This window comes from Scyliorhinus torazame, chromosome 1 (genome assembly GCF_047496885.1).
Source record: "Scyliorhinus torazame isolate Kashiwa2021f chromosome 1, sScyTor2.1, whole genome shotgun sequence".
Taxonomy (NCBI): Eukaryota; Metazoa; Chordata; class Chondrichthyes; order Carcharhiniformes; family Scyliorhinidae; genus Scyliorhinus; species Scyliorhinus torazame.
Window position 1 is genome coordinate 58,882,720 of NC_092707.1, and position 11,867 is coordinate 58,894,586.

General features: G+C 46.2%; 1 protein-coding gene across 1 annotated transcript in view; it reads left to right on the top strand.

The window, feature by feature from the left end:
* Positions 1-8,607, top strand: part of LOC140429443 (leucine-rich repeat-containing protein 43-like) — a 125,850-nt gene extending 117,243 nt beyond the window's left edge. The window contains exons 11-12 of the mRNA XM_072516436.1: positions 2,532-2,637; positions 8,387-8,607. Of these exons, the coding sequence (XP_072372537.1) occupies positions 2,532-2,637; positions 8,387-8,556 (276 nt within the window). The 3' untranslated portion in view covers positions 8,557-8,607. The remainder of the gene's footprint in view (positions 1-2,531; positions 2,638-8,386) is intronic.
* The last annotated feature ends 3,260 nt before the right edge of the window (positions 8,608-11,867 follow it).

The following is an 11,867-nucleotide window of genomic DNA, read 5'->3' on the forward strand; positions in this document are numbered from 1 at the left end:
CCATAGTGGGGTGTTGCTTACCAGTGCGGGAGGGGGGTGTTACTACTGGCGATTGTGGGGGATCGGGACTGATGCTGCCAAGGGGGGGGGTCTGAAGGGACACCCATTTGGAGGGCCCTGATGCAGCAATTCTTGGGGGTTGGGGTTGATGCTGATGAGCATTGTTGCAGGGAGGCACCGAAGCCCCAATGCCGGCGCTGTTGGGGGGTGGGGTGGTCGCCTGACCTGTCACTTTAAGATCGGGACGCCCTGTGCGAAGCCAGGCTTGTCTGCATGTTTGGGCCCCGCCCCTCTCAATGCTGTGGCAAATCAAAGCCCTCCTCCAACAAAATGACTAAGTGCGGAAAGATTGCAACGGAAATAGCACACGAACAGCCAGCGCGATTCACACTGATTTTCTCGCCCAAAATGACACTTAGGGCGTGATCCTATGGCCACGCTGCACCCGAAAAGCATCTCACCGTGGAGCTGCATGGCCGATGAAAGCTGGGCGACCTCGCGATCTCTCGAGATGTTGTGAGGTAAATCCGGCCCACAATGGGCAGGGTCACATTTTTGGCAAAACTGTACATCAGAGTGAGGCAGCAATCCTCAGTCTAATGTGCAGATTCCCGAGGTACCTGAGGCTTTGGGATTCAATGCCTTCGCCTCAGAGATCTTGGGCGAGAGCCGTTTGGTACCTGGTCCCCACAAATGGGGACCGGATGGAATGGTACTTGTGGGGGTCTCCAAGGGGATCGGAGGCCCCCAGCTGCATGCCCTTTGGGCAGGATGGTGCCCTGGCAATGCTGGTGCCACCTAGGTAGCAATGCCCATGCCAGCTGGCAATGCCACCTGGGCAGTGCCAGGCTGATGCCAATGTGCCCAGGTGCCACTTCCAGCTGGCATGGGCATTGCCAGAGTGTCAGGTTGGCACTGCCAAGGTGTCAAGCTGGTATTGTTTGCACACATGCGATCGGGCCAGGGTTGCCTGCCGTTGGTGGGTGTTTCGGGGGACTCGGAGGTCAGGATGCCATTTTTAAACGGCGCCCCGATCTCTTGCTACAATGGGGAGTCTGGCGGGCGGAGCTTCCCATTGTAAAGAAACGGGCTCAGTGCGGCTTCGGCCACACGTTCCCTGGTCAGGCGCCTTATTCAAAGCGAGTCACATTGAATAGTCATGTGTTTCTTGGCACTGAGAGTGCCGGGAAATACGCGGCTAAACGTGCTCGCATGGGACTTTGTTCCCTTTTGGGAAGATCGAGCCCTTAGTTATTTTTTGGGAGAATTCCGCCCACAGATCAAATGTAGCTAAATGGCTTTTGAGGGACAGATAAACCATGATGTACTTACTGTACATCCTAACTTAGTGTCATCTGCAAGTGTCCATTCCTTTACCTGTCAGTCATACACACGAGGCTCCCAGGTCCTTGGGGAAGACCATTTGTCATGGATCAATGACTGAACATTCCCTTTATCCCTCGTCTCTGTCTCCTACCTCCAAACCAATTAGCAACCCATGTCACAAGGTTATCTTTAATTCCTTGTACTTTATTTTTTGCCAACCTAATTAGAGAAAGGCGTTAGGAGGTCAGAGTTCACACTTGGGAGACACATAACTTTGGAAGAAAGAGCCAATTGCTTTCTAGAATCCTTATTTATTGTTGCCGATGTTATGGGCCAGGGTTTAGAGAACCTCAAACTGTATCATGGAGTTCACCTGAACCACAACTTTTACTCGATTGTATTATGGGAAGCACACGGCCCACTCTACAGGTGTGGTACAGCAGAAATGGAAAAGTACTTTTTAAAGCAAAACAATGTTTATTCTATGAACTCAAGTTAACCTTTTAAAAATATACAGTGAACATCTTAGCAACCATTAATTCAAATGCAACCCCCAAAAACTACAACACTAAGTAAACCTTTAAGCTTTCCTTTTAACATCCATACGACTTCAAAACAAAACTTTTATCAGAAGCACATCAGGTTAAAGTCGCTACTGAAAACATTTATAATTCTGAATTCACCAAATGTTCAAGAGATAGTCTTTTGATGGCAGAGCGAACAGCAGTACACCTGCTTGGTCTGGCTTCAGCTCCAACTCTGAAAACTAAACTCAAACACACCCTGCAGCCTGATCAAAACAAAAGTAAAAAGCTGACAGACAGCCCAGCTCCACCCACTCTCTGACATCACTGCAGTAGTAAATACCCATTTCTTAAAGGTACTCTCACTACAGATATTTATATACATACCCATTTATAAACACCCATTTCTTAAAGGTACTCTCACTACAGATATTTATATACATACCCATTTATAAACACCCATTTCTTAAAGTTACTCTCACTACAGATATTTATATACATACCCATTTATAAACACCCATTTCTTAAAGGTACTCTCACAACAGATATTTATATACACACCCATTTATAAACACCCATTTCTTAAAGGTACTCTCACATGACACCGGCAACAAGCAGAAAATCACTGTGGCAGTTATAATGGCTTGATATTAACTGTACTTGTCCATAATTCCTATTTAGGAGACTAAAAAAGGAAAAGGGGCAAAGAAAAAAGATGTCGATCCAAAATCGGGCAAAGACTCGAGGGCAAGTGAAAAAAGTAACCCAAAAGACACACCAGATAACAGTAAGTGCAGTAACTATCTTCGATACTGATGTGCCATCCCACTATACTCTACACTTCACTTGGTCGAATGTATTTGTACCCAGTGTTTAATCAGTTAAAATGAATTTTGCTGACATTATTTCCTAGACATATTGCCTGCTGTTTAATAACTTTTGCACTAATCATGTTAAAATCATGAATAATTGAAAATGTTGATGCTAATGTGCGCTGAAATCACAATGGGCATTAGCCTTTGGCCCTGGTACAACATTTGGAACTGATTTTGAAAAATAAACAAAATGAATAAAGCGATTAATCCAGGTAAAGGAAGAGAAGCTGGCAGCGTGATGGCTGCACAGAGAGCAAAGACGGAACTGGGCCATCCCACAAATGCAAAATAAATCCAAAGCTGTTTATTCCCAAATAGAATTTGAAAGACACCAATAATAGCCAGAGGTCTTCTTAATGCATTAAATATGCAGGAGGTACACAGACTCAGTCTTCAGCAAAAAGAAGGATCAGGTGTCACAGAATCACAGAAACCCTACAGCACAGAAAGAGTCCATCTGGCCCATTGAGTCTGCACCAACACCTTCGAAAGATCACTCAATCTAGGCCCCATCTGCCGCCCTGTAACCTCAACCTAAGAGGCAATTCAGGATGTCCAATCCACCTAACCTGCACATCTTTGGACTGTGGGAGGAAACCGGAGCACCCGGAGGAAACCCACGCAGACACAGGGAGAAAGTGCAAACTCCACACAGACAATGACCCAAGGTGGGAATCAAACCCAGGTCCCTGGCGCTGTGAGGCCGCAGTGCTGACCACTGCGCCACCGTGCAGCCCCAAACACGCCCACCGTGTCACATTTTTCTGTTTGATTCAAATTAGGAACGCAACCAAACTGACTTGATGAAATGTGGATCAGGAAGGATCCTACAAATAGTTGATCATATTATGATTTGAACTAATCACATCGCACCACTGCATTTTTCATAGTGATACCAGTACCACCTTGGATTGCTGACTCGGCTAAATTTGTAGCTATATAAATAACATTTATATAAGGAACACAAACACATAAAACATTAAAAAAACATTCAGCAATAACATATAAAATGAATCACTTTAATATGAAAAATCCATGCAGGAAGTCCTGCTCTTCTATCTGTAGTCTGGGTCTCCAGCTGTATGTTAGTCCCAATAGGAACAATACCTTTGAGGGTGTTGTGACTGTTGCCAAATCATAAGTGTGTGAGATATCGATCTATTACAGGAAGTGTCATTTTCACCACATGGACCAGTGTTAATGATAACAAACATAACAAAAAGCTACGCACAAAATACAGAAAAAATTGGCAGGAAAAATCCTTCAAAATAAGTGACATTTTTCTCAGAACTTTACGCAGTTCATGTAATGATTTCGAAGTTAAATGTATTGTTCAGGGGAGGATTTTTATGTTATTGAGTTGGGGTGGCAGGGTAGCGGGATATAATCTGGCAGTATATATCCTTCTTCAGCACCTTCCAAACCCTCAATCTCTACCACCTAGAAGTACAAGGCAGCAGATGCATGGGAAAACCACCACCGGTAAGTTCCCCTCCAAGTCAAAGACCACCCTGACTTGGAACTGTATCGCTGGGTCAAAATCCTAGAATTCCTTACTGTGGGTGTTCCTACACCACATGGACTGCAATGGCTCAAGAAGGTAGCTTACCAAGGGCAATTAGGGATGGGCAATAAATGTTGGCCTAGCCAGAGACAGCCACATCCCATGAACAAATAAAAAACATTTAGAATTGGAAAGGAATACACTTGACAGTGGGAAAACTTCTAATGTGCAGAGCTGTACCAATGACACCGTCAACAAAAGCTGTAAATCCACCAGAGGAAGTAAAGTCTCTTTTTATAATCATGTAAATGACAAAGAAAAATGGTTTTGGGGTGAAAAGAGTAAACCAATAAGAGAGTTACATTTAAACAAGCGCCACTGTGGAGGGGAGAAAAAGAGCAAAAATATATATTGCGTAATATTACACAAATTTTAAAAGAATTTTTCCTAAGTTACAGATAAATATCACAAATATTCCACCAGGAAATACATATCTTTCAGTATTGGAAATGCGTGTAAATTCTGTGACTTATGCGACTCACATGATATACAACTTCAGTAAATTTGCTACTCCAGAGAAGGGTTGACCACTGGTGCATAAAGCCTGCTAATTGGACCACAGAAAACATCATCAGCTGTGTTACAATGAACAATCACCTGGGAAGTTATCCAATGTGCTATAACAGTATTATTATTGTAGAGGTGCTTTTTCAACGTTCCAGACCTGTTTAAAAGGCTTAAAATATACAATATGGCAGGAAGATCATTGTTTCATTCAGCATACAGGCCATTCAAGCCATAGTATCTGTCAACTCACTGAAACAGCCTTATGATTGCTCCCAGTCCCTTGCTCTTTATTTATAGTTCTGTAATTTCTTTCCTTTTAAATTAATTGTTCAGTTTCTTTTTTAGAAGTTACTATTAAATCAACTTCCACCAACTGTTCAGGCATTCCAAATCCTAAAGAACTTGATGCAAAAAACATTTCTCTCCAACTCCCACCTGGTTCTTTTGTCATTGACCTTAAATCAGTGTTCTCTCATTGCTGACCAGCCTGCCAATGTTAACAATTTCTCCAACTGAACGTCTTCATGATTTTGAACACCTCTACCAAAACTCGACTGTAACCTGCTCTTAGGAGAACAATCTCAGCTTCATTCGTCTCTCTGTGAAATTTTAGATTTGAGTCATTCATAGAATGTGACTGTCGGGCGGCACGGTGGTTACCACTGCTGCCTCACGGCGCCGAGGACCCAGGGCCAGGGAACCCGGCCCCGGGTCACTGTCCGTGTGGAGTTTGCACATAGAATCTACAGTGCAGAAGGAGGCCATTTTTTCCCACCGGGTCTGCACCGGCCCTTGGAAAGAGCACCCACTTAAGCCCACACCTCCACCCTATCCCCCTTTATCCCCGTAACCCCACCTAACCTTTTTGGTCGCTAAGGGAAATTTATCATGGCCAATCCACCCAACCTGCACGTCCTTGGACTGTGGGAGGAAACCGGAGCACCCGGAGGAAACCCACGCAGAACGGGGAGAACGTGCAGACTCCGCACAGACAGTGACCCAAGCCGGGAATTAAACCTGGGACCCTGGAGCTGTGAAGCAACAGTGCTAACCACTGTGCTACCATTCTCCCCGTGTCTGCGTGCGTTTCACCCCCACAACCCAAAAATATGTGCAGGGTAGGTCGATTGGTCAGGCTAAATTGCCCCTTAATTGGGTAAAAAAAAGAATTGGGTACTCTAAATTTTAGAAAAAGAATGTGAGTGTCACAGGCAAAGCCCACTCCTCATTGCCCTTGAGAAGATGATGGTGAGCCACCTTCTTGAACTGCTGCAATTAATGTGGTGTATTTACTCCCACAGTGCATTTTTCTGTTGTGGTTCGATACGACTGAGTGGCTTGCTGAGCTACTCCAGTCGACTGTTAAGAGGCAACCACATTGCTGTCGATCTGGAGTCACATCTCCAACCCCGACTGAAGGGCAGTAGTGAGCCAGACAGGGTTTCATGACAACATGGTAGTTTTAGGATAATCTTCACGGAGACTAACAGTTCAATCCAGATTTATGGATGATTTCAATATGAATAACTCCCAGCTGACATGGTGGGATTTGAACTCACACCTGCAGAGCATTAATCCAGGCCTATTACCAATCCACTGACATTACCACGATGCTACCATCCCCTAATCCCTTATCCCTGCTACCATTCTAGTAAATCTAGTAACTCTCCTCTGCATCATCTCCTTGACAACCATCTTAAAACGGTGGTGCCCAGAATTGGACACAAGTATCTAACGGAGGCCTACAACCAATGCTTTAAAACCGTTTACCATAATTTCCTTGCTTTTGTTCTCCGTGCTGCTTTGATTTATAAAGACGAGGATCATGTAAGCTTCTTTAACCTTATTAACTTGTCCAACCACTTTCAAAGGTTGGTGTACATGAACCCTCAGCTCTCTTTGCACGCGCTCTTCCTTGAGAATTGCATCATTTCATTTATATTGCTTCCCCTCATTCTTCCACTGGCTGAAATTTTATGGCCCTTCCTACCGGAGGGATCTTCCCGTCTCGCCAGTGGCAACTCAAACCCCCCCCCCCCCCCCAACCCCCCACACCATGGGTCCCCTGGAGGCAGAGGGTGCGAACAATGGGAAAATCTGTTGACAGTGGAAAAACTGGAAGATCCAGCCAATGGCAGGTCGCCCACTATTTGTGCCTTATTCTAATGAAGGTATATTTCATACAAAATACATTCCGTCCACTCTCACGTAATGATTAGCACTTAAAAAGAGGGAAAGAATTGGCAAGAAAATAAAAGAAGTGTCAAAATTTTAAGCAAACAAGAATGATGAGAACACACCTTACACAAATAAACTTCACTCATTCATAGATAACATCAACGTCGATTGTGGCAATGCAGAAGAAATGTGTAAAACTTGCATTTCATACCACGAAAGTTAATCCATTACAACGGAAAACATATGGTTATTAATAATTGTTTAAAGATTTTTTTTGCAAAAACATATTTTGTTCATGAAATATCTGAAAGAACATTACAAAGCGTTTCAAAATGGCCATCACAAAGTGCAATAATACTCAAGTTGTCTACATAGATCATGTTGCACTCCGAGGTGCTTCAATACAGTCAAAGGAGTATTACAGGCATTCCAAAATGATCATCACAGAAGTGCAATGATATGCGGTTTACACTGTTGCTTTACAGCGCCAGCGTCCCGGGTTCGATTCCCGCTTGGGTTACTGTCTGTGAGGAGTCTGCACATTCTCCCCGTGTCTGCGTGGGTTTCCTCCGGGTGCTCTGGTTTCCTCCCACAAGTCCCGAAAGACGCGCTGTTAGGTGAATTGGACATTCTGAATTCTCCCTCTGTGTAGCCGAACAGGCGCCGGAGTGTGGAGACTAGGGGATTTTCACAGTAACTTCATTGCAGTGTTAATGTAAGCCTACTTGTGACAATAATAAAGATTGTTATTATTTAAGTTGTCTACATAAATCAAGTTGCACTCGGAGGTGCTTCAATATGATTGTGAACATGTAATATTTATGGTATACATTCAATGTGAGTCATACAGCCAAGGGGTTCTATACAATTCTCAGCCCCTTGGTGCATTATGGTTGAAAGGTCTTCGACAGTGACCTTTCCCAGTTTCAGTACTAATGTGCTAAAGATTTCCAATCAAGTCAATAGTCGCCAGTTTCATAGTTCAGATTCTTTTCCAATTCGTTTAAATTGTACAGACAACAGAGAGGCAGTTCCCTTGAACCGACCAAGTTTCCCATGAACAGGAAATTGTATTTTTCTAAAAATATTTTTATTAAAGGCTTTTTATATATATATATCAGAAGGCCAAAACATCAGCATGAATAGAAACCAAAAGCCCCAATCTTCCCCGATAGCAACATCCCACTGCACCCCACCTTCCTAACTTTTCCATTCCCCTCATGAACTGGACATTGTAACTATACATTGTAGGGTACAATAATGAACTATAATATGGGAAACTAGAAGGATTTGCATGATTCCAGAAAAACAGATTACTCATGATTCACTGCTGGATTACTCCTGAATTGAGCTGGTAACACTGTGCTGTGTAAATACACGGTGAACACTTTGTGTCTTTTGATATTTTTCAGAGAAAGGAAAAGGGAAAAGAGACACTGATTCAGGAGTTTTGGTGGCAGTCAAGCCTAAGCATCTCTTTGTCGAGTTTAAGTTACAGCTGCAGCAGTGGTTGACAACAGTAGATGCAGAGAATGAAATATATAAAAGTGACAGTCCATACAGTTGGTTTGGTCGCTCATAACAAGCAAACGTTGGAATTCATTTATGTTTTGAAATTCAACAATAAAATATATTGTCATTACTTTAAACCTACTTATTGCGTATCTAAACACTTTTATGATTCATGATTACTTAATATGATTCAACATGTCTGTTTTCAGCCATTTAAACAACAATATGGGGAAGGGCTTGTCATGTGATCCATAATTCAAAATACAACACTTCATAGAAGGTCCTGTAAAGGACTATCCTCGAATGTTGGACTCTTGGAAAATTTGAGCTGGTGTTCCAGCCTTGCCTGGTATTTGTAATAGAGGATGCAATTTATGCATTAGTCCAGTTCTCTTTCGAATCTGGGAAACAAAGGGTATTTATACTATTTTTTTCTTTTTTGAAAATAAATTTCGAGTACCCAATTCATTTTTTCCAATTAAGGAGCAATGTAGCGTGGTCAATCCACCGACCCGGCACATTTTTGGTTTGTGGGGGCGAAACCCACGCAAACACGGGGAGGACGTGCAACCTCCATACAGACAGTGACCCAGAGCCAGGATCGAACCTGGAACCTCGGCGCCGTGAGGCAGCAATGCTAACCACTGCACCACTGTGCTGCCAAGGGTAATTATACTTCTTTAAAAATAATAATTTTTATTAAAAGTTTTCATAAAATATCAATAACAAAATGAGAAAGAAAAAAGAACCCAACAGGGTTAAGTACAAAACACAATCTAAAAAAGCAACCCCCCAAACCGCCCCCCCCCGTACATAAATAATAAATTAACATTAACACCCCGACTTAACACAACAGGTGTATACACCCCCTCAGACCCTCCAGTGTAAATAACATAAACAAAAATAAAGTAAACCCTCCCCCCCCCCCCCACCCCGAGCTGCTGCTGCCATTGACCAATGTCTATCGTTCTGCCAGAAAGTCTAAGAACGGTTGCCACCGCCTAAAGAACCCTTGTACCGACCCTCTCAAGGCGAATTTCACCCTCTCCAATTTAATGAACCCTGCCATATCGCTGATCCAGGATTCCACGCTTGGGGGCCTCGCATCTTTCCACTGAAGGGGAATCCTTCGCCGGGCTACCAGGGACGCAAAGGCCAGAATTCCGGCCACTTTCGCCTCTTGCACTCCCGGCTCCTCTGCCACCCCAAATATTGCGAGCCCCCAGCCCGGTCTGACCCTGGATCCTACCACCCTCGACACCGTCCTCGCTACGCCCTTCCAAAATTCCTCCCATGCTGGGCATGCCCAGAACATATGGGTGTGATTTGCTGGGCTCCCTGAGCACCTAACACACCTGTCCTCACCCCAAAAGAACCTACTCATCCTTGTCCCGGTCATGTGTGCCCTGTGCAGCACCTTAAACTGTATGAGGCTGAGCCTCGCGCACAAAGAGGAAGAGTTCACCCTCCCAAGGGCATCTGCCCATGTCCCCTCTTCGATCTCCCCTCCCAACTCCTCCTCCCACTTACCTTTCAACTCCACCACCGAAGCCTCCTCCTCCTCCTGCATCACCTGGTAAGTTTCCGAGATCTTCCCCACTCCCACCCACCCCCCCGAGAGCACCCTGTCCTGTACTGTGTGCGGCAGTAGCCGCGGGAATTCCACCACCTGCCGTCTGGCAAACGCCCTTACCTGTAAGTACCTGAAGGTGTTCCCTAGGGGGAGCCCGTACTTCTCCTCCAGCTCCCCCAAGCTCGCGAACTTCCCGTCCACAAACAGGTCCCCCAATTTTCATATCCCTGCCCTGTGCCACCCCAAAAACCCTCTACCTGTTCTTCCTGGGGCAAACCGGTGGTTCCCCCATAATTGGGGACCACGCCGAGGCCCCAACTTTCCCCCTATGCCGCCTCCACTGCCCCCAAATTTTGAAGGCCGCCACCACCACCAGGCGCGTGGTATACCTCCTTGGAGGGAGCAGCAGCGGCGCCGTTGCCAGTGCCCCCAGACTCGTGCCCACACAGGACGCCGTCTCCAGCCTCTTCCATGCAGCCCCCTCCCCCTCCATCACCCACTTGCGCACCATTGTCGCATTGGCGGCCCAGTAGTACCCACAGAGGTTGGGCAGCGCCAACCCCCCCCCCTATCTCTACTCCGCTCCAGGAACACCCTTCTCACCCTTGGAGTCCCTCGCGCCCACACAAACCCCATTATACTCCTGTTAACCCGCCTGAAAAAAGCCTTCGGGATAAACACGGGGAGGCACTGGAACAGGAACAAAAACCTTGGGAGCACCGTCATTTTGATTGACTGCACCCTACCCGCCAAGGACAGCGGCAACGCGTCCCACCTCTTGAACTCCTCCTCCATTTGCTCCACCAGCCTTGTAAAGTTAAGCCTATGCAGGGCCCCCAGCTCCTGGTCACCTGGACCCCCAAATATCTGAAGCTCCTCTCCGCCTTTATAGTGGGAGCTCGCCAATCCCCCTCTCCTGGTCCCCTAGCTGAACTACGAACAGCTCGCTCTTCCCCATATTGTGCTTGTACCCCGAAAAGTCCCCGAATTCCCGAAGGATCCTCATTACCTCTGGCATTCCTCCCACCGGGTCCGCCACATACAGCAGCAGGTCGTCCGCATAAAGCGACACCCTATGCTCCTCCCCACCCCGCACCAACCCCCTCCAGTTCCTCGACTCTCTCAGTGCCATAGCCAGGGGTTCAATCGCCAGTGCGAAGAGCAGGGGGTACAGGAGACACCGCTGTCTCGTCCCTCGGTGCAACCAAAAGTACTCGGACCGCCTCCTATTTGTGGCCACACTCGCCATCGGGACCTCATACAACAGCCTAACCTACCTAACAAACCCCTCCTCAAACCCGAACCCCTTCAGCACCTCCCACAGGTACCCCCACTCTACCCTATTGAAGGCTTTCTCAGGGTCCATCGCCACCACTATCTCCGCCTCCCCCTCCCTCGCCGGCATCATGATAAAGTTCAAAAGCCTCCGCTCATTCGCGTTCAACTGTCTCCCCTTCGCAAACCTCGTCTGGTCTTCATGGATGATCTGCGGCACACAATCCTCAAACCTCGTGGCTAAGACCTTCGCCAGCACCTTGGCATCTACATTTAGCAAGGAAATCGGTCTGTAAGACCCACATTGCAGGGGATCCTTGTCCCGCTTCAGGATCAAGGAGATCAGTGCCCGGGACATCGTCGGGGGTAAAGCCACCCCCTCCCTTGCCTCATTAAAGGTCCTAACTAACAGTGGGCCCAACAGGTCCATATATTTTTTATAGAACTCGACCGGGAAACCGTCCGGCCCCGGTGCCTTTCCCGCCTGCATGCTTCCTATCCCTTTGATCAGCTCCTCCAGCCCAATCGGGGCC